Source organism: Macrotis lagotis, chromosome 7, assembly GCF_037893015.1.
Source record: "Macrotis lagotis isolate mMagLag1 chromosome 7, bilby.v1.9.chrom.fasta, whole genome shotgun sequence".
Lineage (NCBI taxonomy): Eukaryota > Metazoa > Chordata > Mammalia > Peramelemorphia > Peramelidae > Macrotis > Macrotis lagotis.
In genome coordinates, this window is record NC_133664.1 from 96,006,383 (window position 1) to 96,033,289 (window position 26,907).

At 41.5% G+C, this 26,907-nt stretch overlaps 2 protein-coding genes across 6 annotated transcripts in view; one reads left to right on the plus strand and one right to left on the minus strand.

The window, feature by feature from the left end:
- The first annotated feature begins 996 nt into the window (after window positions 1–996).
- On the plus strand, window positions 997–10,570 carry LOC141492769 (uncharacterized). Its single transcript, XM_074193427.1, has 4 exons — window positions 997–1,311; window positions 5,800–5,926; window positions 6,593–6,712; window positions 8,863–10,570. Exons 1-4 carry the CDS (start codon window positions 1,213–1,215, stop codon window positions 10,047–10,049), a joined length of 1,533 nt encoding a protein of 510 aa, XP_074049528.1. The 5' UTR covers window positions 997–1,212; the 3' UTR covers window positions 10,050–10,570.
- A 4,492-nt stretch (window positions 10,571–15,062) lies between these two features.
- ZNF862 (zinc finger protein 862) overlaps window positions 15,063–26,907 on the minus strand; it is a 37,668-nt gene continuing 25,823 nt past the window's right edge. For all 5 annotated transcript variants that reach the window (XM_074193422.1, XM_074193425.1, XM_074193423.1 and 2 more), the window contains 3 exons: window positions 26,202–26,306; window positions 23,034–25,148; window positions 15,063–22,088 (listed from right to left, as the gene is read on the minus strand). In XM_074193422.1, the coding sequence (XP_074049523.1) occupies window positions 21,859–22,088; window positions 23,034–25,148; window positions 26,202–26,306 (2,450 nt within the window). In that variant the 3' untranslated portion in view covers window positions 15,063–21,858. The remainder of the gene's footprint in view (window positions 22,089–23,033; window positions 25,149–26,201; window positions 26,307–26,907) is intronic.

The following is a 26,907-nucleotide window of genomic DNA, read 5'->3' on the forward strand; positions in this document are numbered from 1 at the left end:
TGGATGGGTTGGACTAGATCCCGAGATTCTAGGATAAGGGAGAAACTTGGCAACCGAAGCCATTCTCTCTCTGTTGTATTCTGGTGCCATTTCAAAATTAATCAATAAATAAGAAAATAAAAAATTTACTAAGCGCCTTTTTTTGTGCAGGTTCTGGGGACATGACCTTAAGAGCTCACTTTCAGATCTAGGAGGAAAAATAAGACCTAAGCACTCCTAAAACTGCATTAGTTACAAAACAAAGTTTCTCGGGGACTCGGAAGGGAAGGATTGGGGGGGGGGGTTGATTTGGTTTGATTGTTTTTTACCAAAGGACTGTGGGGGTGGGGGGCAGTGGCTGGAAGTTTTCGGGAAGAGGTGACGCTAGAATTGGCCTTTAAAAGGACGATCGATGTTACAAAGGGAGAAGTGAGAGGGATAGTATAAGGACCAACCTCCGGCTCTCCCACCCTCTTCTATTTGGCATTAGACGTCTACACAGCCCTGGCTGCAGTCATTCGGTTTTCCCTTAGTTCTCTGGCTGCCCCTGCCCCGCCAACCAAAGGCTCCTTGTTTTGCACAGATTTTGCAAGGCTCCGAGACACCAGCTTCAGTGCTTCGCATCCCTTTCCTTTATCTAGGCTAAAGTTAGAAGAGTCAGACAAAAGGCTTTTTTCCTTGACCCTCTTTTAGCCATTCCATGTCTACCCCCACTTCGCCCCGGCTTCCAGAGAGTCGTGAAACCAAAGAAGGGTGACCAGTGGGGTGTGAGAGCCTCCGGGAGTGGCGGCCAAGTACTACAAGTCCCACAAAGCACCAGGGATGGAAGGAGGGAACCGCCCAGGTCTCTCAATAGGCACTGCCTATTGGTCCACTCCGGAGCCGAGGAATAAAGGAGATGAATCTCATCTCTTGCAAAAGGATGCTCTTAAAACCCGTCTCCTCCAGCATCTCCTAGTCTGGTCTCAGACTGGATCTCCCACCCCACCTTCACCCTGGGCCCAACCCTGCCATCCTCCCGCTGCTAAACCCTTCCCTCCTGCTACTGCTTCATTCTCACCCTCCTCCTATTTTCTTTGTCCTTCACCCTGTATATCACCATCCCATCCCACCCCGGATGCGTGAGATGCGTCAGTTCGCTTTAGTCCAGGACCCACCACAGGTCAGCCGGATCAGGTCAGGGACCAGACTGTAGGTCCAGTCCCCAGCCTCCGGTGACACGCGGAGCTTCCAATGCCTCAGTTGCAGCACTTGCAGGAGAGCCCCGGCCCAAGGCCGATCTGGAGCTGCCAGAACGCAACCCCTCGGGTATCCAAAGGGCTCTCTTTGCAGGTAGGACATCCTGCCCAACTCTCGGGACAGTCCTGGGCCCAAGAGAAGGTCCAGTTCGGAAAGAGACAATCGAAACCAACCGGGAACTGGGTCCTTTCATCCCTCTGCCTGGCTCTGTTCTCTTCGGGGGAGGGACCTGTCCTGGGACTGGGGACTGAGGCTGAGGCTTCTTCACTGTTCGGATGACAGGGAGCCTGAGAGGAGTGAATAAGTAGAAACTCTGGCCTCTAGATCTCGGGAAACTGGAATCCATTCTCTTCTTCGATAGTTTGCAACAGAAAGGACTAAGATGGAAAGGATGGATGGAAGCAGTAAGGGTTTTGTGGGTTGAGAAAGAAACACAACACTGAACTGTCTTCATAGGATCCAGGGATCTGGTTGTCTGCTTGACAATAATGGCATGTACCAGTAGTTTAAAGGGTATTATTCCTCGATATCCTGCTCCCAAGATGACGCCAAGAAATCGAAGAAGCCCATGAGGAAGGAGATCATTTGTGCAATGATATTCTCCTTTATATCCAGAACTCACATTCTAGACAGAAAAACTTGGTCTGGAGCCTAAAGAGAATTGTATTTTTTTTTCCCTAGGGTTCGACCAGATCTTTTTCTTTACTTTCCAAGTATTGGTAAATCATAGATAGGTAGGATAACCCTGAATGTGTCTCTGTAGGTCCCCTTGCAATTATGTGTTCTATACTAAGAGTCAGGAGACCTACATTTTGGGTTCTGGTTCTGTCATTAACTGGCTGCATGACCTTGCCTTCTCTGGGCTTGTTCCCAAATCTGAGGGAATCAAACTAGATGACTCCCAGATCTCTACCATTTAAATTCTAGGAATCATAGGGTAGATAATTAGAATTAGTGGTTGCAGCTTTCCCTTCTGCAAAAGAAAATACCAGTTGCCTCCTGAGATTATCTTAAAAGCAGTATGCTGACCTACCTACTATATTCCCAAGGTTTGAAATCTGCATAACTTGGTAACAGAAAGCTCTTAAGGAATTGCTCCATTCCTGATATTAGTTCTGCCTCCAAATTGGGAAGATGTGAATGTTCATATAATAAGGAAACATTACTTATGGTATATATTTTAGGAGCCGTTTTCCACCCACAGTTTTGGATTGAAATGAGCCATCCACATTGTCTTGCTTTTAGGAGCTTTACTGATATCTTTCATTTTTTCATACATTCTTTTTCCATTATACTCATCTCCTTTCCCTCCCCATCAAGCTTTCTCATGTAACAAAGATTAAAAACAAAACACTATTCAGCAGAACCAACAAATATATCAGCCTTGCTCTTCTCCTTTACCTCTGTCTCTTGGAAGCCCTAATACCTGTCAAGGCTAATCTAAGAACAACTTCCTTGTTTCTTTAGTTGTCAGTGATATAACCCCCACTCCCTGTAATTATTCGGAATTTGTTTTCTTATCTAAAGATAGAGAAATAGATAAAGACCATAGATCCATATCTATCTCTTTGTCTTCTGGAAAGAGAGAGAGGGAGGGAGAGAGAGAGAGACAGAGACAGAGACAGAGACAGAGACAGAGACAGAGACAGAGACAGAGAGCTCTTTCATTCCCCTTCCTGGTTTTTTTTTGTCTTTGTAATCTCAGTATTTGGCACTTAATAAATGTTATAGAATTGAAAACATACGAAGTCCTCCAAATCTTCCACAGAAAGAAGGAATATTTTTCTTATCTCTTTTCCTGGGCAAAGCTTGGTTTTTAAAACTAGACAATGTTCAGTTTCATTTTATTGTTCTTTCCATTTATATTACTGTAGTCATTATGTGTTTTTCTGGTTCTGCATACTTTACAAGATGTCAGTTCAAATAAGACTTCCTAGTTGACATAGAATTTTTCATTCCTAGTTTCCTAACCCACAAGAACATTCCCTCATGTTTTGTACCACAATTTATAATAAGCATTCTCTCCTAAGATCTCTCCATCATTCACGTTATTAAACAAACATTTACTGAGTGTCCTTTATAGGAAAAGCTCTATAAAGGCTACATAATACCTACTCTTATGTTATTTACTATCCACTAAGGGAAATCATACAGGGATAGGCTAACAACAGCACATATTTCTATATATTTTACATTGTGCTTTCCTTGAAACAGCTCTGTGAGGCAGGTGATGCAAATTGTCATGGGAGCAAACTCAGGCTCAGGGGAGATTGGAGAATTTATACAGCTAGTTAATCCCAAACTTAGAACTCCAGTTTAAATTTGAAATCCTTACAAATCATTCTGCCTTTATAGATTATGAGGCAAATGCCATATAATTAGTACAAAACATATAAGTAATAAAGATAGACCATGTGATGTAGTAGGAAAAAACCCAGGATGTTTAAGGCCTAATTTCATCACCTACTAGCTGATAACCACAGACAGGCTATTAAAACTTTTTGACCTTTTGTTTCCTCATCTGTAAAATGGAGTCAATAATGCTTACTCTACTGGCTTCATAGTATTCTTGAGACACTCTGTTCTTATCTGTAAAATGAAGATAATTCTTTTCCTACTAACTTCCCAGGGTTGTTTTAAATTGCTGTGAATGAGGAAATGCTTTGTAAACTCTGCTGTGAAAATAATGTGCTATTATTTGTGTTAGAAGTTCAGAGAAGGGGTGGCTAGGTGGCATAGTGGATAGAGCACTGGCCTTGGAGTCAGGAGTACCTGGTTCAAATCCAGCCTCAGACACTTAATAATTACCTAGCCGTGTGGCCTTGGGCAAGCCACTTAACCCCATTGCCTTGAAAAAATCTAAAAAAAAAAAGTTCAGAGAAAAGAAAGTTTGCCATTTACTGAATTGATCTGGGAAGGTTTTATTGATAAGTGTGAAATTCTGGGACTTGAGGATTATAACCAACAGAATGCCACCTTGGAACAGTTGACCTGGGATAGAAGATAGTCCAAAGTCAGGCTATTTACTCCCTTGAGACCCTGAACATGTCTCTAGGCCTCAGTTTCCTCACCTATAAATTGAAGATGATCCTAAAGTTATTTTCTAGCTAAATCTAGGATCTTATTCTGAGCCAAGAATCCATTTCTGAGTCTAGTTCCAAGAGAAACTTCCTATAGGTAAATTTGGGTACTCTATCATGTCAGAAGATGAAAACCATAAATTAGGGTGTTTCCCATTTTGCCTTAGCTTCAAACTTAGAGCCATTAATTATACTGCTTAATTGGAGTAATCAGTTCATTACAGATGCATGATTATATATGGTCCTCAGTTCCCTGTAGATAATCCTTTTAGCTGCAGTTTTCCTAATTTTGCATTATGTTCAATATTTTCTCATTCATTTGAAAGAACTAAAGATAATCCACAGAGGAATCGAATTATTGCTAGAATTAACTAGCCCAATCCCTAATCTCCCAGGACCCATGAGGACAACCTTCTTCTTAAATGAATTTGTGATATGGGCATCTTCTCATAGTACTTTACTCAATTTATATTGTTTTGAACTCATCTCACTAATGGCCCATCTAAATCAGGGGTAGGGAACAATTGGCTCATTTGGTCTGGCATTGTCAAGGTAACTGCAGGTAGGATTTGAAATTCAATAAATGGAACTTTTTAGGGGTGAATTAATCAAATGTTTGAACAAACATAGAGGGTTAATTTCTAAGTTGATAATTTTGTATGGCTCAAGAATCATTCTTGATATATCCAAATGGCACCAGGCAGAAAAAAGACTTCTTATCCTTGATCAAAATGAAAAGGAATCTTAGAAAAGGAAATGGGTTGGCAAACTGATAAAAATACTTTTTTTCTAGGAAATTCAATCATTACCATTCCATCATAGGCTGAGATGTGAGAAATGAACTCTAAGCCTGGGGAAAATATTTGTTGAATGGAAGGAAAAGAGCCCAGACTTGCAGAACTGTTGTCTACAATTTCAGTGTGAGGGACCTATTGTTATTTGACACCTTCAGATGGGCAATAAATAGTAATAGGTTTGGGGGCAGCTAGCATTGGATAGAACACCCCTGGAGTCAGGAGTGCCTCAGACACTTAATAATTACCTAGCTATGTGGCATTGGGCAAGCCACTTAACCCCATTTGCCTTGCAAAAAAAAAACTAACCCCCCCCCAAAAAAATAGTAATAGGTTTGCTACTTAAGTCCGTTAGATGATGTTGGCCCCTACTACTCTTCATATTGAATCTTTCTGATTGCTTATTAGTAGAGTTGCCATGATAGCCCTCAATGGGTGTGACCTGATATCATTTTATTATTTATTAATTTTCTAAAAATTAGCCTAAAGTCTCTAAAATAAGATAATTAAAAGGTTTACTGAGCTGAGTTCTGTAGAGACACCATTAAAATTCATTTGAATATTTCTGATTCTTTCCAAGTAATGAGACCCTTTCAGGGTGTTGGAAAGTATGCTTCAGATCCATGAAGGTCCCTGGATACCCTCTCTATAGCCCCAGGGATTTTGTCCAGGGTGAAAGCAGTGCAGAGTGGTTGCTGTCATTGCAGATGCCAGTGACATTCGAGGATGTGGCCATCTACTTCTCCCAGGAGGAGTGGGCATTACTGGACCAACAACAGAAGGAACTTTACCAGGACGTGATGAGGGGGACCCATGAGTTGGTGGCCTCGCTGGGTGAGGGCGTTGATTACTTGCTTGGTAGCTGTCCAGTCAGGAATCCCCAGTGTGTGGGGTCAGGAAGCCCAGAGCTACACATTTTCTCAGAATCCCTGAAGGCTCAAAAAGCTCAAAAAAAGTGTTCAGAACCCAGCCTTCCCTCTGTTTGGTTGCTCTTTTTTTCCTGCTGGGGGCAGGGAGTGGAGTGGGATTTGGAGCTATAGTGAAAAGAACATCGAATTTCTACTCAGAAGACCTGGGTTCAGATCTAAGTTCTACTACATACTACTTTTGTGACCATGGGAAAATCATATGACATCTTTATATGTCATTATCTATAAAATGATAGGGTAGAGGATCCCTAAGGCCTCTTACAGCTCTAAATCCTATGACACTATAAGAAATCACACTACCCCACAAATGCATGTGGATGCCCTAGTACATCAACCTTTCACTCTTAACTTGATTCACTCTTTTCCCACTGCCCATTCTTGCTAGTCAACAGCATGTTTCTCATGCTGCAACCCTGAGTCTAAGTCTCAATTCTCAATACACCGCTGCAATGGTGGTGAGCCCAAGACATTGCAAATATGCCTTTCAAGGCAGATTTCATAAATGATAACTAAGCTCTTGATTTCTACCCATGTGATTATAAGCCACACTCAACCAGATTTCTCAATCCAGGGTATCCAGCTGCCAAACCAGAAGTTATCTGTAAAATTAAACAGAAGGAAGAACCATGGATGAAGAACTCTCAGAACCGCAGAAGAGGCCTGAATTGCCACTGGGGTAAGTCTTGCTCCAGTCTTTCAATTTTCAGTCATTGCCCAGACCTCTGGTTCTAAGCCTTTTAACCCCACCTAAGCACTTTGTGTTCTCCAATATGCGTTTCTTTCTTTGCAAACTTTCTTTCTCATAAGTTGATACTGCCTTAAGTTCTACCTTTAGCAGTTACAAAACCATATTTATTAAGCTCCTAGTGTGTGCAGAGTATAATGGTAGACTTGGGGAAAATCATTCAACCATACACATTTTGTTAAAAGAAATGAAGGCTGTGAACTTTAGCTGATAACAAGAGAGGAAAAACTATACTTAACCAGAGGCTTTGATTTGTTTAGTTAAGAAAGTCTTCATTTATATTGTTGTAGTTACTGGCTCAAGTTTCTGCACTGTGTTTCACTTCCAATGAGTTTTTCCATTATTTTTATGTAATATAATATTCCTAGTTTGTTTCCAGTTTTTGTTGTTATAAATTGCACTAAGCTATTAATAGCTGTTAAGAAGATCTTTATACAAGCTACTGCCAGTAACCTCCTGAAGGTATAAATCTAAAATGATCCTTTCTATAATTTCTGTATAAAGGCATTCTCACCCTGCACCAACACTCTTGATGTACTGCTATTCATTGTCTTAGCCTCCTGGACCTGATGGTTACAAATTTAACACTGGCTATGGTAGAGGTATAGACTAGTGCTAACACTCAGTCCAGAGTCTGACATCACCTTACTCCATCCTCCTTTGGTATCCCACCAAAAGTCAAAAGAATGAATAAAACTAGGTCAGAATCTTAAGTACAGGCTATCACATCTTTCCTTTCCCCCCATATACACTTCCAGAATAACAACTCAAGTTTCAAGGTACTTTGGGCATCCATATTCACTCGGAAAATTCCTTCACCAGTCCCCATTGATGTTTCCTTTTTCCTCCTTAGTCAGCCTAAGGGTATAATTAACTCAAAGCAAAAATCATTTATTGAAATAGTGGAGGAATAAGATTTGCAAGAAAAGATTCTTCTCATAAACACAAGACACATGCTTTCTCAGATATGCATACCACTATGAGGAGAGTAAGCTGGAATAAGAATAAAACATGTGGGACCATCATGTGGGGAATGTGTGTGGAGAGACAACTCACCCTCTGATGACTACCAATGTCTTTCTGGTAAGGTCATCTTACTGGTCTCACTGCACTTAACTCCTTGAACCAGTTGGATGTGCCCTGTGCATTGTTCTTCTAGTCCTTGTTTTATTTGAGTGGTGCTTTGGAGTCAAAGTAACACATAGGCCTGAGCAGTCAGAACAAGCTTAAAATGTCGATGGCAATTAACAAAATAAATAAAAATACAGTATAACACAGATAATACTAATATGTGGGTATCTAAATCAAAATGTGACTTTTTATTTGACATTGCTGCTCTGCTCTATACTGAGCATTCCATTTTCTAGGTTCTCTTCCCTTGTGAGGTGGGGGGGGGGGGACAGTCACTGGAGTCATTTGAACCCTAGGATATACTGGTTCTAGGACATAAAAGCAGACTGACAGCTCTTTGATCATAAGTAAAAACAAAACAAAACAAAACAAAATTTACAACCCAGGCAAAGTATCCTCAAATTTAGGTCTTTCCTCTATGACCCCTGTATCCTCAGTGGACATTACAGCCTTCCTTTATGGATAGTAACTAGTTAGTTACTTTAGTTTACTAAATAGTTAGTTCTTTGATACCCCTAAAAATTTATCTGGCTTGGCTACAAATCTATCTGCTAAACCAAGTAGGTAAGGTCAAAATTCTCTACCTACCTAGACTTGATTATTTGTATCTGTCTGCAGCAAAGTTTAATAACTTTAGTTCAGTATTTGAGGCATTGAAGCGTCTGTTTCCCTATTACTAAAAGGTCGGATTGGGGTTTGTTTGGTTTAATTTGAAATTTTCTCTTCATTCAATTATAGATGAGTATATTATCCCCAGCTCTATTATCCCAACTCCCTAAGGTTCAAGGATTCTGATTTAGGGCTATAGTTTGGCGGATATTCCAAAACGAATGGTCCTATCTAGTTATGGAACAAGAAGACTAGAATAGGATTCTCTTTGTGGGTACTACTCTGGGACTGAGAACTAATCTTCAATGACAGACCCTCTCCATAGCTAACATCTGGATTCTTTTTCTCCTCTTTAGGTTCTATAAATGGGATAGAAAATGAGGTTAAAGATGTTGGATACAATATGAAAGACCCAGAGATATTCACATTGTTGATGAAGTCAAAGAGTTTTGTCCAGGTCCCCCTAAAGCCAAAAAATAGTAGAAAAAAGTCCTGGAAAAAACAGGCCTTTGCAGGAAGGTCTAATGTGCCCCAAAGGCCATTGGGGAAAAAGAAGCCCCCAACTTGTGCTGAGTGTGACAAGAGCTTTAAAAGCAACACAGCTTTGATCATCCATGAGCGAAGTCATACTGGGGAGAGACCTTATAAGTGCCTTGAGTGTGGGAAAGGTTTCCCTTCCAAGGGAGACTTAAAGCGGCATGGAAAGATCCATGTAGGGAAGCATGATGGAATAGGAGAGATGCTCAAAGATGCCCCTTCAGAACAGGCCCTCCTCAAGCATAGAAAGCCTGACCCCAGGAGGCCTCATATCTGTCTTCAGTGTGGGAAAGGCTTCAAAAAGGCTGGAAATCTCAAGAAACACATAAATGGCCACCTGGCAGAGAGGCCCTTTGTCTGTGGACAGTGTGGCCAGCGCTTCCGCCTCAAGCAGATCTTGGTGTCCCACCAGCGGACTCATGTGGGGGTGAGGCCCTACTGCTGTCCTCAGTGTGGAAAGTGCTTTAGTCAGAAGCACCATCTCAGGAGCCACCATCGAGTACACACGGGTGAGAGACCCTTCACTTGCTCCCTGTGCTCCCGATGCTTCAGCCAGAAGCACCACCTGGTCAGCCACCAGCGCATCCACACAGGTGAGCGTCCCTTCACCTGTGTCAGCTGTGGCAAGAGTTTTAAGGACAAGAAGACATTGACCATCCATTGCAGGGTGCACACAGGTGAACGGCCATACACCTGCTCTGAATGTGGGAAGACCTGTAGCCAGAAGCAGCATTTGAAAAGTCATCTACGGGTACACCAGGCAGGAGGCAAAGGACTGCTCCCATCACGTCCAGAAGAAAAACCCTACCAATGCAAGGTGTGTGGGAAGGCCTTCCGGGACAAGAGGATTATGCTGACCCACCAAAAGACCCATGATGAAGAGCCAAGACATTGCCCAGCACTGGAGACTATGACATTCCAAAAGAAGGAACCACTTCTGAGAGGGAACAGCATGACTATTATTCATGGACTGCCAGGGCCAGTCACTGGAAGAAGTGTAGAATGAGACAACTTCAAAGAGCCAGCTGAGATTGCCATGGGCCAGACCACTTGGGAGTTTCCAAAGGCCTCAGGTCACTGTAGCTCCTTTCTTTCTCTCATTCACAGGAAGAGAATGGAGGACTATTCCACATTACACTAGATAAGGGCCTAAAGAGGAAGAAATTCTCATTATGGGTAATACGAAAGCTTTTACCTAGGGACAAAGATTAGCAGGCATTAGTGTGGCTCTCCTCATAGAATAGAAATGTAAGTTCCTTATCTTTGAGAAGTTGTCACATGAAGATCCTTTAGAAAGGAGGTTAGAGAGATCTCTCCATTCTCTTCATCATATGAAAAATTCCTGGAAAAATACCTCTCAGCTTATCATGTCATCTGAGGTCTAGGCTGAAAGCAATGTGATTTTTTTCTTACATTTGGAAGGAATAGGGTGATCTTCTTTGGTTTGTCATCAAAAATCCAATTACATCATCTCTCTTTTCCTGCAGGGTATAAATACAGTGCAAAAATTTCTGCTAATGATCTGAAGTCAGGGGCCCTAAGCTCCCCTCCCAGTGGGGCAAGTCACTTACCCCTCAGTTTCCTCATTGTAAACTTAAGGGGTTGGACTAGATAACCCGTCAGGTTCCTTCCAGCTCTAAATCTATGATCCTATGATCTTAGATTTTTGTGTGGTTGATTCCAGTCCTATGTAATGAACATAAAAGTAGGGTCACAGCATTGGATGATCCTTACTCTTTCATAATAAAGTTTTACCATCCCTGTATTTCTAGCTCTTTTTGCTATTCTGTGTGGGCTCACTGTTAAGTTCCCTGACTTGTCTGATCTTTTGATTTACAATAGTGTTTCCAGGGTAAGGAGGAGGCTTTTGGATGGGGCACAGTGGGTGCAATCTGGTACAGAGAGGAGCCAGGAGACTGAAGATCTAGCTCAAATTAGTTGTTCAATTTTGGGCAAATCATTTTGTTTCTCTGTTAAATAGTTCTTCTGTCCTAGATTTCTTCACTGCCCTCCTTTGCTCAGTGGTGTCCAAAGCCCTCAAAACCATAGGTGATCCCAGAAGCCAGACACAGACCAGGATAGATTAACTATTAGACTAGCTTTTGTGGAATTGAAGAAAGCTGAATTAACCTCATGCTGTTATGAGATAACTAGGTCTGAATTTGAATTGATCAAGAAGAATCTAGTGTGGGGCGGGGTGGTGGATAAAGAACTGGCCCTGGAGTCAGGAGTACCTGGGTTCAAATCCGGTCTCAGACACTTAATAATTACCTACCTGTGTGGCCTTGGGCAAGCCACTTAACCCCATTTGCCTTGCAAAAAAAAAAAAGAGTCTAGTATGGAAAAGTTAAGCAAAAGGCTAATTAACCAATTTTGAGTACTGAATCTTTAGCCCAGGGAATTCAAGGAAATTCTATGTAATAGTATTTCATGCCCTCTTTCTTTCCTCCTTTTACTCCCATCTTTTTTACTTCTCCCTTCATTCCTCCTGTTCTTTTTTATTCTATCTCTTCCACTTCCTTCCCCAGCTCAGTAGCTTTCAAGACTAAAGTGCCCCTCCCTGGCCCTCATTTTTGTGACGTGTCTCCTAATCAAATGTAAACTCCTTGAAGAGATTGTTTTTGTCTCTGGTATTTGTATCCTCCGGACTAAGCACAAGCTTGGTGAAAATAGTTTCTCATTCATTCCTATCCCGCTTTCATTTTCCTCGCAATATATTCTCTTTTGTCTTCCAACCCTCTTTCTCTATTTCTCCTTTTGTCTTTTCTTTCTTCCCTTCTGCTCTTCTTTCATTTCCTCTATTTCTCCTTCCTTCTCCTTCCCATCCCTTTTGTTTCTTCTCCTCTCCTTTTAACTCTAATCTTCAAAATTTGTTACCACCAGAGGGCAGAATAGCAGTCAATACTGGGTTTTGAAAGAGAAAGAACCTAAAATTTACTAGAAGCTTTGTGAAACAGAGATCCCCTCCCCAGCAAGCTGTCTCAAGGCTCTCTTCCTAACTCCATTTCCCTTTTATTTGCTTTTTTTAAACTCTCCCCGTGCATTCATGCTGCCTGAATGCCTTCTGTTCTATGTTCAATTCATATCTTATAAAATGGGAAAAGTGCATGAAAGACATCTAGGTTTTAGTTCTGCATCTACCACTAATTAACTGTTCGACCTTAGACAAGTTTTAACTTTTCCAAGCAACTTTCTTTATCAGAAGATAAAGTCCCGTTTCTGGAATCATATGGTGAGCAGTAAATGACATAATGTATATGAAAATGAAAGTACTTGGAAAATGGTAAGGTCCAAATAAGAGATTATTATTATTCATATTAAGGCATTGGTAATTTTACATTTTAAAGAGGAGCCTGTAAAGAATGAATTACTTCTAGTAGAATATAGAATGAATTACTTTTAGTGGAATATAGGATATTGAACTAGATGAGGAAGGAAATATTAAGCACTTGAGAGGACTTCAGAACCCCTCAAATCGCATCACATCCTGCACCTTCAGGTGAAGCCAATTTCATTCCTATACTATTTATTTCTGTCCTGTTTCACTCATCCAAAGGCAGTGTGGCTGCAGTGCAGCTATGACATATTTAAAGACCCAACATTCAGGCATACCTCATGTTAATTGGTTTTGAAAAAAATCCATCATGTGTTCCAGTGTTATACAGAGTAGTACATTCCAAAGGAACAGAGTTCTAAATGGGCAATCCGCTGAAAGGGGTTATGGCCACTGTGATTTGGACAGCAGGTTTGGTCATTTTAATGATGTTACTGCAAAATGACATTGGTCAAGGCATATTTCTGTAAGGTGTGTGTTTATACTTTTTGTTCGGTTTTTCAATAAATTCATTGTTGTAAAAGAAACCTGCAGCAGGCAAAGGTTGAATGACTTGTCCAGTCACACAGCACACATCTGAGATAATGTTTGAACTCAGGCCTTCCTGACTCTAAGCCCAGAATTGGACCATTAAACTACCCATTTGCTTCCTTGGACAGGTCCACTATTCTTCCATAGGTTTGGGCCTCAGATTCTTCATTTTTCAAAAAAAAGTGATTAAGATTTCTATTGGGGATAAAGTAGTGGATGTGAAAATGTTTCATAAACTTGAAAATACTGAACAAGTATAAGATTTGATTTTTTTTTAAATCTATCTAACCATAAGGATAGGCTTCATTGAGCTATCTATCCTCCTCAGTTAACTTAACTCCATTGGCAGTCAGGAATACAAAGAACCCAGGGAGCTATATAAGAGCTAAATTGAATTAAATAAATGAATAACTCTAGAGACTGATTCCTGGCAGCCATGAACTGGAACTGGCAAGGAAAATGGGACCAAAGCAACCTCTTTATTCCCATTGAGAGTAGAATGAGAGGACACAGGATAAGCCCACAAGAAGAAAACTGAATAATTTGTTCAAGATTTCTAGAAACTGAAGACTACTTGACCCTACCAGAATTGCAGAATCAGGTTAATCAAACTTACTTTTCAGGATCACCTCCAGCCTGGCTTGTTTTGAGTTAGTGGGAATTCCTCAATGGACTTCATCATCTCCTGGCTGAATGGGAGTGCCAGTGGGTTTAGTTTAGAGATGGGGAGTAGAATCAGGTTTAACAGTGGCTGTATGCACAAGGTGGATATAGAGGGTTTGCAAAATGACTCACAGTTCTAATCTGAAAAATAAGAGAACTGGACCAGATCACCTCAAAGCATTAAATTCACTATTAAGTCATGGGGCTTTTGGTAAGTATCTTTACAGATGAAGAAAGTGGAAAGGCCGTATTTGAAGAGTATTCTGGAATCAGAGGACTTCAATGGGTTCAGCTCTCACCTTTGATTTCAAATGTTCTCAAAAGCAAAATGAAATTATAATACTAAATAGCCCCCAAGGTTTCCTTACAGCTCTAATACTATGAGGCTTGGGGAAGGTTAAGTGATTTGTCCACAGTACAATCAGAAAATATTGAAGGCAAGACTTTAACCCAGGTCTTCAGTAAAATAGGCAGCATGGGATGAGGGGCAGAAGTTTTACCTGGACAGGCTGCAGGAATAATGATGTGGTAGACTCTGTAGGAGAGAAGCCTAACGCTGGTGAGGGAGAAACAGGGCCCATTTACATTCCATTTTCTTGCTTATACCAGTCCCCAAATTTACTCTTCTAGAATAGGCCCTCCAATACTTAAGACCCAATTTTTTTGGCCTAGCTAGACCAGATAACTCTGTCCTGGTAGTATTTGGAGTACAAAGGGAACTATCTGCCTGGGTCCTGAGAAAAATGGATGCCCATTCTGGTAGGCTAATGCCCTGATTCTGTTCATTCACACAAGGCACCTCTAGAACCCTGAACTATGGGACTAAATTAGTCCCCAACACTCTTGAATTTTCCTTTGCTTAAGACCCCACTGTCCTTTGCACCATTGTCCATTCTCCCATTCTATTTCCTCCCCCTACCAATAGCCAAAAGCCCTCCTTGGGAGAAAGGTGTAGAAAGATGACCAGAGAAAGGTGGGTCTTCCCTTGTGATAAAAGAACTGGGCTATTTATCCCCCAGGAAGTAGGTATAGATATTCAACTTCTTAGTAGACCATTCCATAGATAGAGTAGTCTCTGGGTAGACTAGAGTTCCAAGTAAATATCTCCTTCCACCTTTCTCTATTTTTCTTTCCATAGGTTCCTCCATGAAACCTGAGTTGTTGGCCTGGCTAAAGCAAAGGGAAGAGCCAGGGAACTAAGCTCCAGGAAAAGCCAAAGTAGGTACCTTTTTGGAGAAGTATTTTGTTCGACTTAATCACGTCTTTTTTTTTTTTAAGTTTTTGCAAGGCAATGGGGTTAAGTGGCTTGCCCAAGGCCACACAGCTAGGTTAATTATGTCTTTTAAAATTAATCAACAAGGGCAGTGGATAGAGTACTGGCCTTGGAGTCAGGAGGACCTGAGTTTAAATCTGGCCTCAGACACTGAATAATTGCCTGACTGTGTGACCTTGGGCAAGTCACTAAACCCCACTGCCTTGCAAAAATAACAACAAAAATATTAATCAACAAACACTGTGCTGATTATCAACCTGATTTAGGGAAACTGTACAATCACTCAAAATAAATCACTTAATTATCCACTTAGCAAAAACCCAGTGGATAAAGAATTAATGTTTCCCAGATAAAGTTGTATGGAAATATATAAAGTTGATCCATCGGCATATATACTGCAGTGAACTAGACATAGAATTGAGTGAGAGGAAGAGAGTGGACTAGATTTCATTTGAGAAATTGCATTGTGCTTTTCATGATCCCAAGTTACCCCCTTTCACTACAGTTTTTAACTGTATATTTTTATAATTTGAAAATATTTTTCAGTAAAGGGGAAAAAGCTTTGAGTCAAGGACTATCACATCTCCCAAAGGAGAATTTAGAAGTACATGGTGGGTATGAGTAAGCTGTAATATAGTTACCAAAGAATACCACAATGAACTTGATTTATCAGATAGCAGTATGACTAGAAAAGAAGCTGTATTCACTTAAGTGAGATGAAAGGATAATTGATAGACAGACTGCTTGCTTCACTGGTATCTGTAATTTCAAGAAATGCAAAGGAAGGCCCATTTACATTATGTGGGTCCCCTTCAAAGACCTGCAGGAGGATAAGGTCAAGAATCACACAAGATGAAATGTCACAAAGTTTCAATCTGCAGTATTAAAGAGAAGATCCATATTGATGAAAACCGTGATCTAGCAAAGTATCTAAGTACATGCTTTTGTGTGTGTGTGTGTGTGTGTGTACATACAGAAATCTATGTATGTATATAGATATCTATGTGTGTCAAATGATTTATTTGTAAAACTGCTTAGCACAGTATTCATTTGCCAAATTTAGGTGCTTAATAAATTATTTTTCCTTTGCCCACTCATATATGAATAGCAGCCTCAGGGAATGTTTTGTGTTTTATGTCTTTTTTCCAAAAGAGTTGAAGATATATGGACTTTTCAGCCCAGGACCATCTCATGAAAGAGCAGTATCACTTTCTTTGAAGCAGTTGAGATTCCAGCAGATGGCAGCAGAAGCTTGCAAGCAAAGAATTAGTAGTATCTAACTCAACAGACAGTTAATTGAAGCTTTAAAGCATATTCGTACAGCAGTGAAGTAGAGCTGATGACTGGGAGACAGTGAGTGCTCATCCATGATACTAGAATCATGAGCTTCCTTCTCCCACTGGTATGGGAATGTGTGGAAGTTTGCATTCCCCAATGTTTGGGGGACAAGATAGATAATGATTGTGCTATTTAATTTTTCCTTGCTTCCTAATTTGCTCTTTTGTTCTAGCTACTTGGATATTTATGGTTCCTGCCATCAGTCAATAAAGAATGCAGTGGACGGAGACTTGAGTAGCATCTGTATAAATATGATTGCCTAATGTACCCCATAATGAACTTCATGTAGGCAAGGGGGTTCATGAGCTATTTAGACATCATGCTACACAACTGAGAAGTTAAGTGATTTGCCCAAAATCATACAATGACTGTGAGCCAAAGTAGAATCCAGGTTTAACATTCTTTCTACTAGACCACAACACTCTTATTCTTCCAAATCTGCTACAATAGCTACTATACAAGCTTTAAGCTTTAACTTTTAAAGGTGAAATTTCAGGTCCTGAGGCAAGATGATCTGACTTTTTTGTGTATAATATTTGGAGATGTGTTATTCTTCCAAATCATACCACATAAAAGGTTATCAATTCTAACTAAAGGTAAGGCTGAATTTGTTTGCTTAACTATGTTTACTTGTTACAAGAGTTCTTTTAAACTGGGCACAGGAGAGAAGATAAAGGCCTGTTCCCTGAAAAATGAAATTTTTTAAAAAATCAGGTAGAAATTGGATTTTCCTTGCTTCTCAATCCTCTTCCTTACCCCCATGGATCTACACAGAAACAATCTTAAACACTACTCAACGCATATCTTTGAACTGTCAATGCAGTTCAGGATCTAGTCCCTAGTTCCTACTGGTAAATAGAAATGAAACAATTCTTTCCATAAGAAGTGTCAGTCCTAGTCCTTCCCATCCTACTGTTGATAGACCCAAACCAGGTTAGTAAAACTCCTTTAAAAGGGACTCAAAGAAGTTCCATGACCTTTTCTGGTTGAGTAGCTTCTTGAACTTGGAAAGAGCTATGGATTAAATGCAAAGCTTGATCCACATGTAATGGGACACCAGAGGCACTGGACTTTCTAATTCCATACACCACAACTGAAAGGTCAGTCATACCTGACCCCTTCTTCTAGGAAGGAACCCACTCAAACCTCTGCTCTCTGGCTAGGTCCTTTGCTCAAAGGTTTTCCTTGTATCTGACCTCTACTTCTGTTGTCACTGAAGACATTTTTACAGGAAGGCATCCACTAAAGATTGAGATCGTGGACATGGCAGGGGAAGAGACAATTCAGTCAACTCTCCTTTCCCTTATTCCATCCTCAAGTGTACCTAAGGGCATACTTTTGAACCATTTTTCAACAGATCATTTTTCATCATATTTTTGATGTTAGAATCACTCAAGTTTTCAACTACCTCTCTAAGGATTCTCTCTACCTTCTAGCCTAGGCACTGTTTTAATAGTCTTCTTCCTCCTGCTCTCATGAACTGTCAGTTGAGTGGTGGAATGATCTCACTCATTTTCATCTTTTCCTTCTTGTGGATGGAGTTGCTTCTGCCTCCCTTCTCTGAAATTCCCCTGGTTCTTACAAACTGGTACTCACATCAGAAAACATCTCTTTCTGATGGATGTGCATTATGGTTCCTCACTGCTACCCAAGGAAGAAGGTCCTCTTCATTACCCTCTTCCCTTTGTTGTCCATGTATCTCCTCCCCATCCCCAAAATTCTTGGTGGTGGGGAAAGCAGCAGAAAGGGTCATCATAATTAGCCAGGACTGCCCCCTCTTGATGGAGGAGCTGGGCTACTCTATTATGTAATCAGATACTGTAATTTTCCATTTAGGGGGGTCTCTGAAGCAGAAGAAATGATTTTTATTAACAGGTATATATTGTAGCCTTACTGTTTTCTTGCTAAAAGGTCAAGGAGAGGGGTAAGAGGGGAATGGCTGAGGAGAGCTTTTTTTTCCTTGTCACATTTCATTCTGAGAAAACAGGTCATACCCAAGTATGCTATGCACATAATAAAAAATGATTCAATCCATGAAGGCCAATCACATTGCATCCCGACAAATCAGTATCTCCTCCAATACTCCAAAGCATAGCTCAAAACTGAAGACATGGTGAAACAAGGCTTTATCTGCATATAAACAAAGAAGCTGGCCCTAAGCAATATTGCCTGCTCCCCACAGATGTTGAACTCACCCCTCTTGGGACCCTTGTTCTTTCCTCCAGAGAAAATTCTGTCATAACTAAAGCGAGTTGTGGAGGCTCTTTCCCTCTATAATGGATTGGGGCCTCTGGGCTTTAGAAACCTGGCTTGTTAGCCTTCATCAGTAGTAGAAATAGAGTTTTTATTAGGAAGCTAAACATCTTCCCTGATGAATCACTGGTTATTCTCATTACCTGAACCACATACTTGTCTCTTTTCATAATAGTTCATACTGCTTTTCTTACAATCTTAGTGTGAGGAAGGAGAGATAATAATAATATTATTCCCATTCTGCAAAAAGGAAACTGAGTTTCAGATAGGTGACATGATTAACCAAGTAGCAGAGTCCACCTGGGAACTTAGGTTTCCTGACTCCAAGCCTAGGCTTCCTTCCACTACATTTATATTGACAAAACAAGCTGAACTCTTTTAAAGAGTCAGAGAAAGGCCTAAAGATAATGTTAGACCTGAAAGACATGCATATCTTCTCTTAGCACCTTTTTTGGCCTCTTGAAAATATAGAAAAATAATTTTTAACTCCAGCTTCCACATTCCCCAAAATCTTTGCCAATGAAATGTATAGAACTGAAGTAGATGCTGAAATAAAACTTTGCTTTATTCAGATAGCAAAAGGTTAAGAATCAAATGTTTTTTTAAAAAACAACAGCAACATTCTGCACAGACTGAAACAAGGAGAACTGGAAAAGAGATACCTAAGTCGCCTTCTCCTAATGCCCCCACTTTGTGGATTCTGGACCAAGTGGATACCAGCATGAGCTGGGTTGTCTTTGCTGTCCTTCCTGTCATCCAGATGATAAGTACTCATAAAATAAGGAATTCTCTGCCAGTACACACTAGGATTGCATATGGATGACATCCAGATTATGGCCATCCCCCTCATGGGATAGGCAGGAGAAATGAAGTGGCCAAACTCATCTCTTTCCCAGTCCCAATTTTTTATGGCTATAGATTAAAGCTACTGGTTAGAAGGCTGGTGACTCAGAATGACAGCTGTAGTGGACACCAATCATAGGATAACAGATATGCAGGGACATACATATGGAAAGAGTTCTCTTTAAGGGGGCGGGGGGGGGGGGGATTACAGCCTGAAGCCTTATCTAGGTCAAATTTTGGCTCCTCCTTACCCATCTCTATAGGCCATTTGTGGTGCAAGAGGGATCATATCTACTAAACTGAATTTCCAGGGTCCAGTTTCCAATACAGAGGATGAAAGTCAAACTGAGAATAAACAAGTCTTGAGGCTTTCCCCAGGGCCATTTCTGCCAGAGAACTTTCCATTCTAAGCCCTCAAGCAAAAACTTCATCAAAGATCCCTGTGTCCTTGCTTATTTATAGAGTTATAAGTCTAGCAAAAAAGATGTCTCTTCCTTCTGTGACTCCCACTCTACTAGAGGAAGTTTATGTAATGTGTACATCTACAATCACTGCTTTGTATAAATAAATACATTTTCAGTCACCACAGTCTGAGGGGCAACTTGGCTCAAAAAGCCAAACAGACAGCCTCTTTCAAAGTGCATCCAAATAGGAATTCAACAATCACACTGGTCCTGACAAAACCCTCCTTAGGCTTTTCTAGCATGGTTTTTACCTCTAATCACAAATTCATCTCAGAGGAAACCCCCCTTGTCCAGTATCAAAGATCAAACTGATCTCATGCCCTGCTTAGGGCACTTGGAAGACCAGTGTTGGCAAGGGATTTTGTAAAGAAAAAAGAGCAAAAGATAACAGGACAGGAATAGGAGGCCGACTCCAAGCAGAAAGGAATGTTATGCAATGTCACCCTGGGGACTGGGCACATAATGGCTACCATCATTCACCATAGAGACCTGGGGCAGTTTTGTCTTCCTCCAGTCCATGCCCAGTTCCTAGAAGTCCATCTAAACATCTGAGACTAATTCCCAAGCTTCCAGACAGACTCACTAAATCAACATGGATAAATAGGAAGACTGGCCTCCCAATCCAGTTACATTGGAAAAGGTACCTCAAGGCTTGGAGGACAAGATATATCTCAAATCCCTGAACCCCTTGGGTCGAATGAAGCATTTTGACAGAAATGTGGGGCAGAAGGTTCCACCATCACTGAGAAAAGGAGAATTAAGATGCCCCATGTGGCTGAGGGCTCAGTCAGGTCATGAAAGTTTTGTCTGCATAGTGAGGGGTACAAGATGTCAGACAGTAAAAAGACTTCATGTAATAAAGGAATATGGAATAAATCTATTAGGAAAGGGGGCAGTCAATCTGGGTAAAAGGAACTTTACAATCAACAGTAAGTAGCAAAAGACTCATTTTTTTAAGTGGTTTCTGCCCTTCTCCTGTATTTATAAGCAGGAATTGTGATAGATGTGGCACTACTTCTCATCCTGATTTGAAATAAGCTAAGTCTAGGAACCAGATATGCATCCTATTTCCTAAGAAGGAAAGTTTGGGAAAGTAGGGAGTTCCTATCCATGAATAAGGAAAGGTTAAGTGAGAAGCAACATTAGCCATACCCTAATATTCCTAGTAATATTAAAACTCACTTTGCTCTTTCTACTTCACTGAAGAGCAGTTTGAAAATGGCAAATTTAATCTGACTGCAGAGATATAAAGTTAATACTTTTTAAATTATTGAAGGAAATACCAGTCAAGGGTAGAAAATTGAAAGAAATATCAGTCAAGGGTGGAAAAAGGACTATGGTTCCATAATCACCAGCCTTGAATCCGGCATGGCACAAAGGAGAGAACACTGAGGCACAGAAAATAAAAATGGAATAACCTTGGATAGAACCAGACCCCATTTGCCTTTAAACTTGTAGCTTTTACACAAGTTCATTAGCTCATTCCAGACTCATCTTTCTCCAGTGATTAGGTCTGAAGGATTACTGACCTTTAAAAGGTAACCTGTCCAGAAGTAGGTGAGAATTCTTCCTTAGTTAAGTTTGGGCTCACATTAGATGTCTAAACCCACCCTAAAACCGAGGAAGCCCCTAAGCCCTGGCCTAGAAATCTTAGATTGGAAGCCATATAATCTAGGCTTTCACACACTATGACCCCCATTGGGGTCAAGTTCTATCCTTCTTTACCAATGTGGTAGTATCCATAATGCAAGTGAGCTAGCAGACTCCTGGACAGCTTTCCCAGTGGGTCCCTGGGAATAAGTCTACCCAAACAAATTGTCCTATACTTGAAGCTCTTCCAGTTATAAGGGCAAGTCCTTCTTGACAAGATGCATTTCTGGCACTTTTAAAGAAGGAAATAGTAATTAATTTAATAGTAAGTAATTTCCCTGCACATTAACCCATAAGGGACTTGCTCCTCCAAGGATGTGCTGCTAAGCCTGGTGAGAATGATGTGGCCTCCGAGGGCTGCATCTCCCTGAGTTCCAAGGAACAGGATCTAGTCAGCCTGCAGCTGATCAGTATTCCAAGAAATTTTCAGATGATCTCTCTTAGAAAACCTATCCCTAAAAGTTGGTTAAGTGGCTCCCTGAGAGAGCCCCTGGATTCCTTGCTCCTGGAAGATTCTTTCTTCATTTGGACAGTTGGGTCTCTTAACTGCTGTGAGACATCTAAGTCCGTTAGCTGAGTCTCTGACATAATCTTGTGATATCTTGACAGACTTTTCATAGGTTTGCAAGGCTTGTTCCTGGGACACCATCTTCTCCATATAGAGAGTTCCCATGTTCTCACTCCTGAACTCAGTACCTGGTGGTGAAGAAGAATCTATAACTGGCCAGAAGGGAAAAGTCAAGAACAGAACTACCTTCCCCTTCTCCCATGAACCCTAAGGTGGGTCTAGTGAACACCACATAAAGTAAATCTACTTATAGTTTGAAAAATAGGGCCAGCCCTTTGAAGGGCTAACATCCCTAAGTCATCACCATAGCATAAGCAATTGCATACCATCCAATATTCTTTCCTCATCATTTCCCATGTGTACATCTTTTCTCCCTAAGAACTCCAAGAAGGGCAAGCCTGAATCTTCTACTTCTGTATTTCCACAACAGCTAAGGATGAAACTGACCATATAGGTCATATATTGTGGATACTTGATACATGCTTATTAATTACCTGAAGCCTAGTTTTCTCCCTGCTTATTCTGGGGGCTCCATTGTCTCCTCCTCCTCCTCACACCTTCACTCTTGGGCTTCTCTTCCTCATTTCCAGGGTCATCAAGCTGGAGTCTCTGGAGCTATTCTAGCTAGGGCTCTGTAGCTGCTTACAAAACAGAAATCAACTCTGAGACTCAGTGCTACGACTACAAGTTAAAGTCTTGGAGGAAGAAGAGGGTAACTGGAAAAATGAGGAAGGCAGGTTGCAACACTGCTAGAGGAGGAAACGATTTTTCAGCTTTGGTATATGGTACAGATTTTTTTTTTTTTTGCAAGGAAATGGGGCTCAGTGGCTTGCCCAAGGCCACACAGCTGGGGAATTATTAAGTGTCTGAGGCTGGATTTGAACTCAGGTACTCCTGACTCCAGGGCTGGCGCTCTATCCACTGCACCACCTAGCTGCCCCTGTGGTACAGAGTCTTAAAGAAACCCACTGATAAGATTAGTTGGCCCACAGAATTTTTCAGAGAATGAAGGTTTATTTTTACTACTGTCACAAGTCTATCACACTTGTCTCCATGCTCTCTTACTTATCTACCTGCATCAGAGTGAGGTGGTCCTTGGGAACAAGTGTAGACGTGGCTGAAGCGTCGGCCTGAGGAAGTCAGGTACCAGTGCTGTATGGCAGGCTGTGGGTCATACTCGGTGACTGCCACACCATTCACTGCTGTCATCATAAGCATGTTGATGACCTCATTGGAGAGCTTGGTCCTCTCATCTGTCTTGATCCTGTTCATGGCACTGAAGCCCCGCTCACAGCAAGAAGTTGAGATGGGCACACAGACCACCACAGCCATAAGCTGGCTCAGCAGGGGGAAGCGAGAATGCTGGCAAAGGGCATTCTTGCATAGCATGGAGAAGGGAAGACTCCTCGCAGCAGTCTTGAGGCCCCGCCACTCATCCAGAAGGCCCTCTTCACTGTAGCCTGCTGGGAGGGAAAGCTCAAAATGTCTGGCCAGGCATAGTATCTCACTGTTCCCAAAGTCAGCAAGTTCGGCACCATCTGGCCAGACCCTTGTATCAAACACCTCCATGCTCCGAAGCTGGGGTGGCCGGTCAGCATCAAACCTTCTCTGGAGGTAGCCCATCCCAGTTAAGACTGTCTTCTTTCTGTCAGTCTGGAAGCGTCGTTCAGCTACCTCCGTCAGGTCCAGAGGGACTCCATGGAGCCGGCCTTCCTTCAAACTGGCATTGAACTCTCCCTCTTTGGGCCCCGCCTGGTGAAGGAGGCTCTCCAAGGCAGCGTAAGCCCTCTCGAGGGTGGCATTCACCTCCGTGATCAGCACAACCTCTTTCTGGCACACCTCAGACACAGGCCGGTAGATGCTTAGGAAGTCCAGAAGAAAGTGGCAAAACTTGATGAAGTGAAAGCTCTTCATCAGTTTCAGCATACCAGCAGCCCTGTGACCGATCTGGCCCCCAGCCTCTGCCACACTCTGCAAGTGGTTGGCCAGGGCAGGCCAGCTAACAATTAGGGCATTCAGCGTCCGCCTTTTGCTTGCCACCCATCTGATGGCATTCAAGTCCTTTAGGCGTACAATTTCTTGTTCCAAGGCAGCCGCACCCACCTGTAATTCATTCAGTCGTTTGTTTGAGGACTGGTAAAACTTAAACACTGTCCGGATGTGGCGATCACACTTCTTGACCAAGTCAATGCTTCCACAGGCATCTACTACTGCCAGGTGGAGCCGGTGGGCCACACAATGGACTGGCAACAGCTGAGGGATTATTTCTTGGAACTTCTCTACTAAACCTCCCTTACAGCTAAGCATGGCTGAACCATCAGTCCCTAGGCCCACTACCCACCCAGGCTTCCGAAATGGTATATCCAATTCATCCAGAGCAGAAATTATAGTTTCAAAATAGCCATCCACTGTCTCACTGTAGAGTGGGGCCAGTGTGATGTAGGACTCCTTCACTTCCATCTCTTTGAAGTATCTTATGTAAATCCCCACACAAGACTGATCTGATGAGTCTGTGGAGCTGTCCAACAACACACTCACACAGGGGGAATTACGGATATTGTCCAGGATCTCCTTCTTCAGTGTCTCAGAGATATATTTAATGAACTGGGTACAGGCAGTACGGTTTCGATACTTGCCTAGGATCATGGTCCCTGTGCTCTGTAGAAGCTGAAGAACCTTCTCAAAGTCATTCAGTGGTCTTGAGTGGTAAGCAATAGAGTAGGCAGCATTAAAAAAGTGTTCCATGTTTGCCATTAAGTCACTAGAAATTTCTGGCACTACTGGGACAAGGGCAGCCCGAGGTGTATCCTCCTTGACCTCTGCTGTGTTAACACAAAGCTTATGGGCTTTGCTGACCTCATGGTACTTTAAAGTCTCCACTTTGAAAGGACCTGTATACCCTTTAACTAATCTGGAAGATTTATCATGGAGAGAAGGGTGTTCTTTGCAAGCTGAGCAAAACAGCGTGGTTTCTTCTGGATCACTTATCAACCAAGAAAACTGCCCAAACCAAGACTTCTGGATTGATCGGGGTCGGTACGTCTTCTTCACTTTCTCAGTCACATCTCCTTCTGTTTCACTATTGCCAGGATTAGGGCAGGAGTAAACTTCTCCTAAAGAAAGCAAAGGAAGTCCAGCAGATGCAGATATGTCGACCTCTTTGGTGGTAAGAACAGTCTTCTTTTTCCCTTCATAAAAAGATTAAAAAAATGTCATTTTTGATGCTCTAATACAAAGTCAGTCAGAGAGGTCTCACCTTTTTTCCCTAAAGTCCCCTATTCACTCAAAGACCTCAAAGCAAGAAATGTGCACCCAGGCACAAAGTAAGAGAAGATGAACCAAAGAAAAGGTGGACACCTTCCTAGAAAATGTCTATGACCACAGGTTTTTTTTTTAAATTTGTCTTTCATAACCTCTAAATATCCATTGAATTCATGACAGGTTATTTCCCCAATCTACCTAGACTCTTCTGCCTGACACCCTCATTGCCTACAGCCATACTGGGTCAAGTGATAATCTGACAAGTAACTAAATCAAAGTCACTGAGGATGCTGTTAGCAGCAACTCTACCGTTCAAGGGGATCTCATAAAGAGAAGAAGCACTTTGACTTCCACAGAATTCTATGCCCTGGAGGATACTACTTGCCAGAAACAAAAAAGTCTATTGATTGCATTTCCTCCTCACAGAACCTAGACAGTTTCACTAATAACAACAACAGCAAGCATTTAATAATCACTTTAAGGTTGCAAAGCCCTTCTTGTGTAATATCTGATTTGATCCTCATGATTATGAGTAAGTGGCATTAATTATTTTCTCTATTTTACAGATCTGAAAACTAAAGATGAGAGAGGGTTAAGTGATTTGTCCAGGGTTACTCAGTTAAGTGCCTAAGGAAGCATTGGAATAGAAGTCAACCTGACTTCAAGGCCAGTACTCTATCCAATGTAATATCAAAAGATAGTTCCAGTTGTGATCCTGGGAAGAACTGGGGTCCTAAGAAAGTCTGGTAGCTCATATGGTCCCTTAATATCTGCTTCTTCTCATAAGCAACAAGACCCCTTATAAAAAGGGCATATCTTAGGACCTGTCTTCTACCCCAATTGTTCCCTGTCCTCTTAGCTGGACAGGTTCCTGAGACCACCCCCCAATTATCCAATATGGTATGTAATGTTACAGCTGAGAAATCATGATAGAAGCCCTATCAGTATCCCCCTCATTGGGGCTCATTTGGTAGACTCACCTGGAGAACGACCTTTCCCCCACTTTGGACCATTGGGATCCTTGATCCACGGGGCCGCCCTACGCTCTAGCTTTGAGATCAGATCTGGTTTGGCGGCAGCAGGTCCTGTTCCAAGTACAAAAATCACATTGAGATTATACTCACAAGTGATTAATCCACTGACCCATCTATAACCCCTACACACACACACACACACACACACACACACACACACAGCAAATACCTGAAATAACAATCGGCTTGAAAAAAATCTCAATGATAGCCATATTCCCACCTCAGAGTAGGAGTTAGGGGCAAGATAAGATTTAAAGTAGTTTTCTATTTAAAAAAAATGAGGTATCTAGGTAAAAAATAATTTCCTCTAGCCATGAAGACCATGGAGTATCAACCTCTTTAGCTTTAAGGACAACCAATAGGACTAACTGGTATCTATAAGGGTCAGTGGCAAGTTTAAGGCAATAAAAAAGAAAAAATGGGAGGAAAGAAAAGTAATAAAATATGTCAGCAATGTCATAAATCTAAGGTAGACATGGAAATCAACCATTCAACTACTCAATCTAATGAGTGGCTAATCAATCTAACAACTATTCACCTAAATGACTAAAAAAAATTAGAGAGGACAATCAACAGAACATTTTACAAGCACCTATTATGTCAAGCATTGTGATAGGGATATGAATAGAAGGAATGAGAAATTTTCTATTCT

What these genes read in the sequence shown, in the direction of transcription:
- LOC141492769 (XM_074193427.1), top strand. Translation starts at nt 1,213, where the DNA reads ATGCCTCAGTTGCAGCACTTGCAGGAGAGCCCCGGCCCAAGGCCGATC. An exon ending in CCAAAGGGCTCTCTTTGCAG is followed by an intron (nt 1,312 to 5,799) that starts GTAGGACATCCT and finishes CTGTCATTGCAG; the next exon opens with ATGCCAGTGACATTCGAGGA. An exon ending in CTGGGGTAAGTCTTGCTCCA is followed by an intron (nt 6,713 to 8,862) that starts GTCTTTCAATTT and finishes TCTCCTCTTTAG; the next exon opens with GTTCTATAAATGGGATAGAA.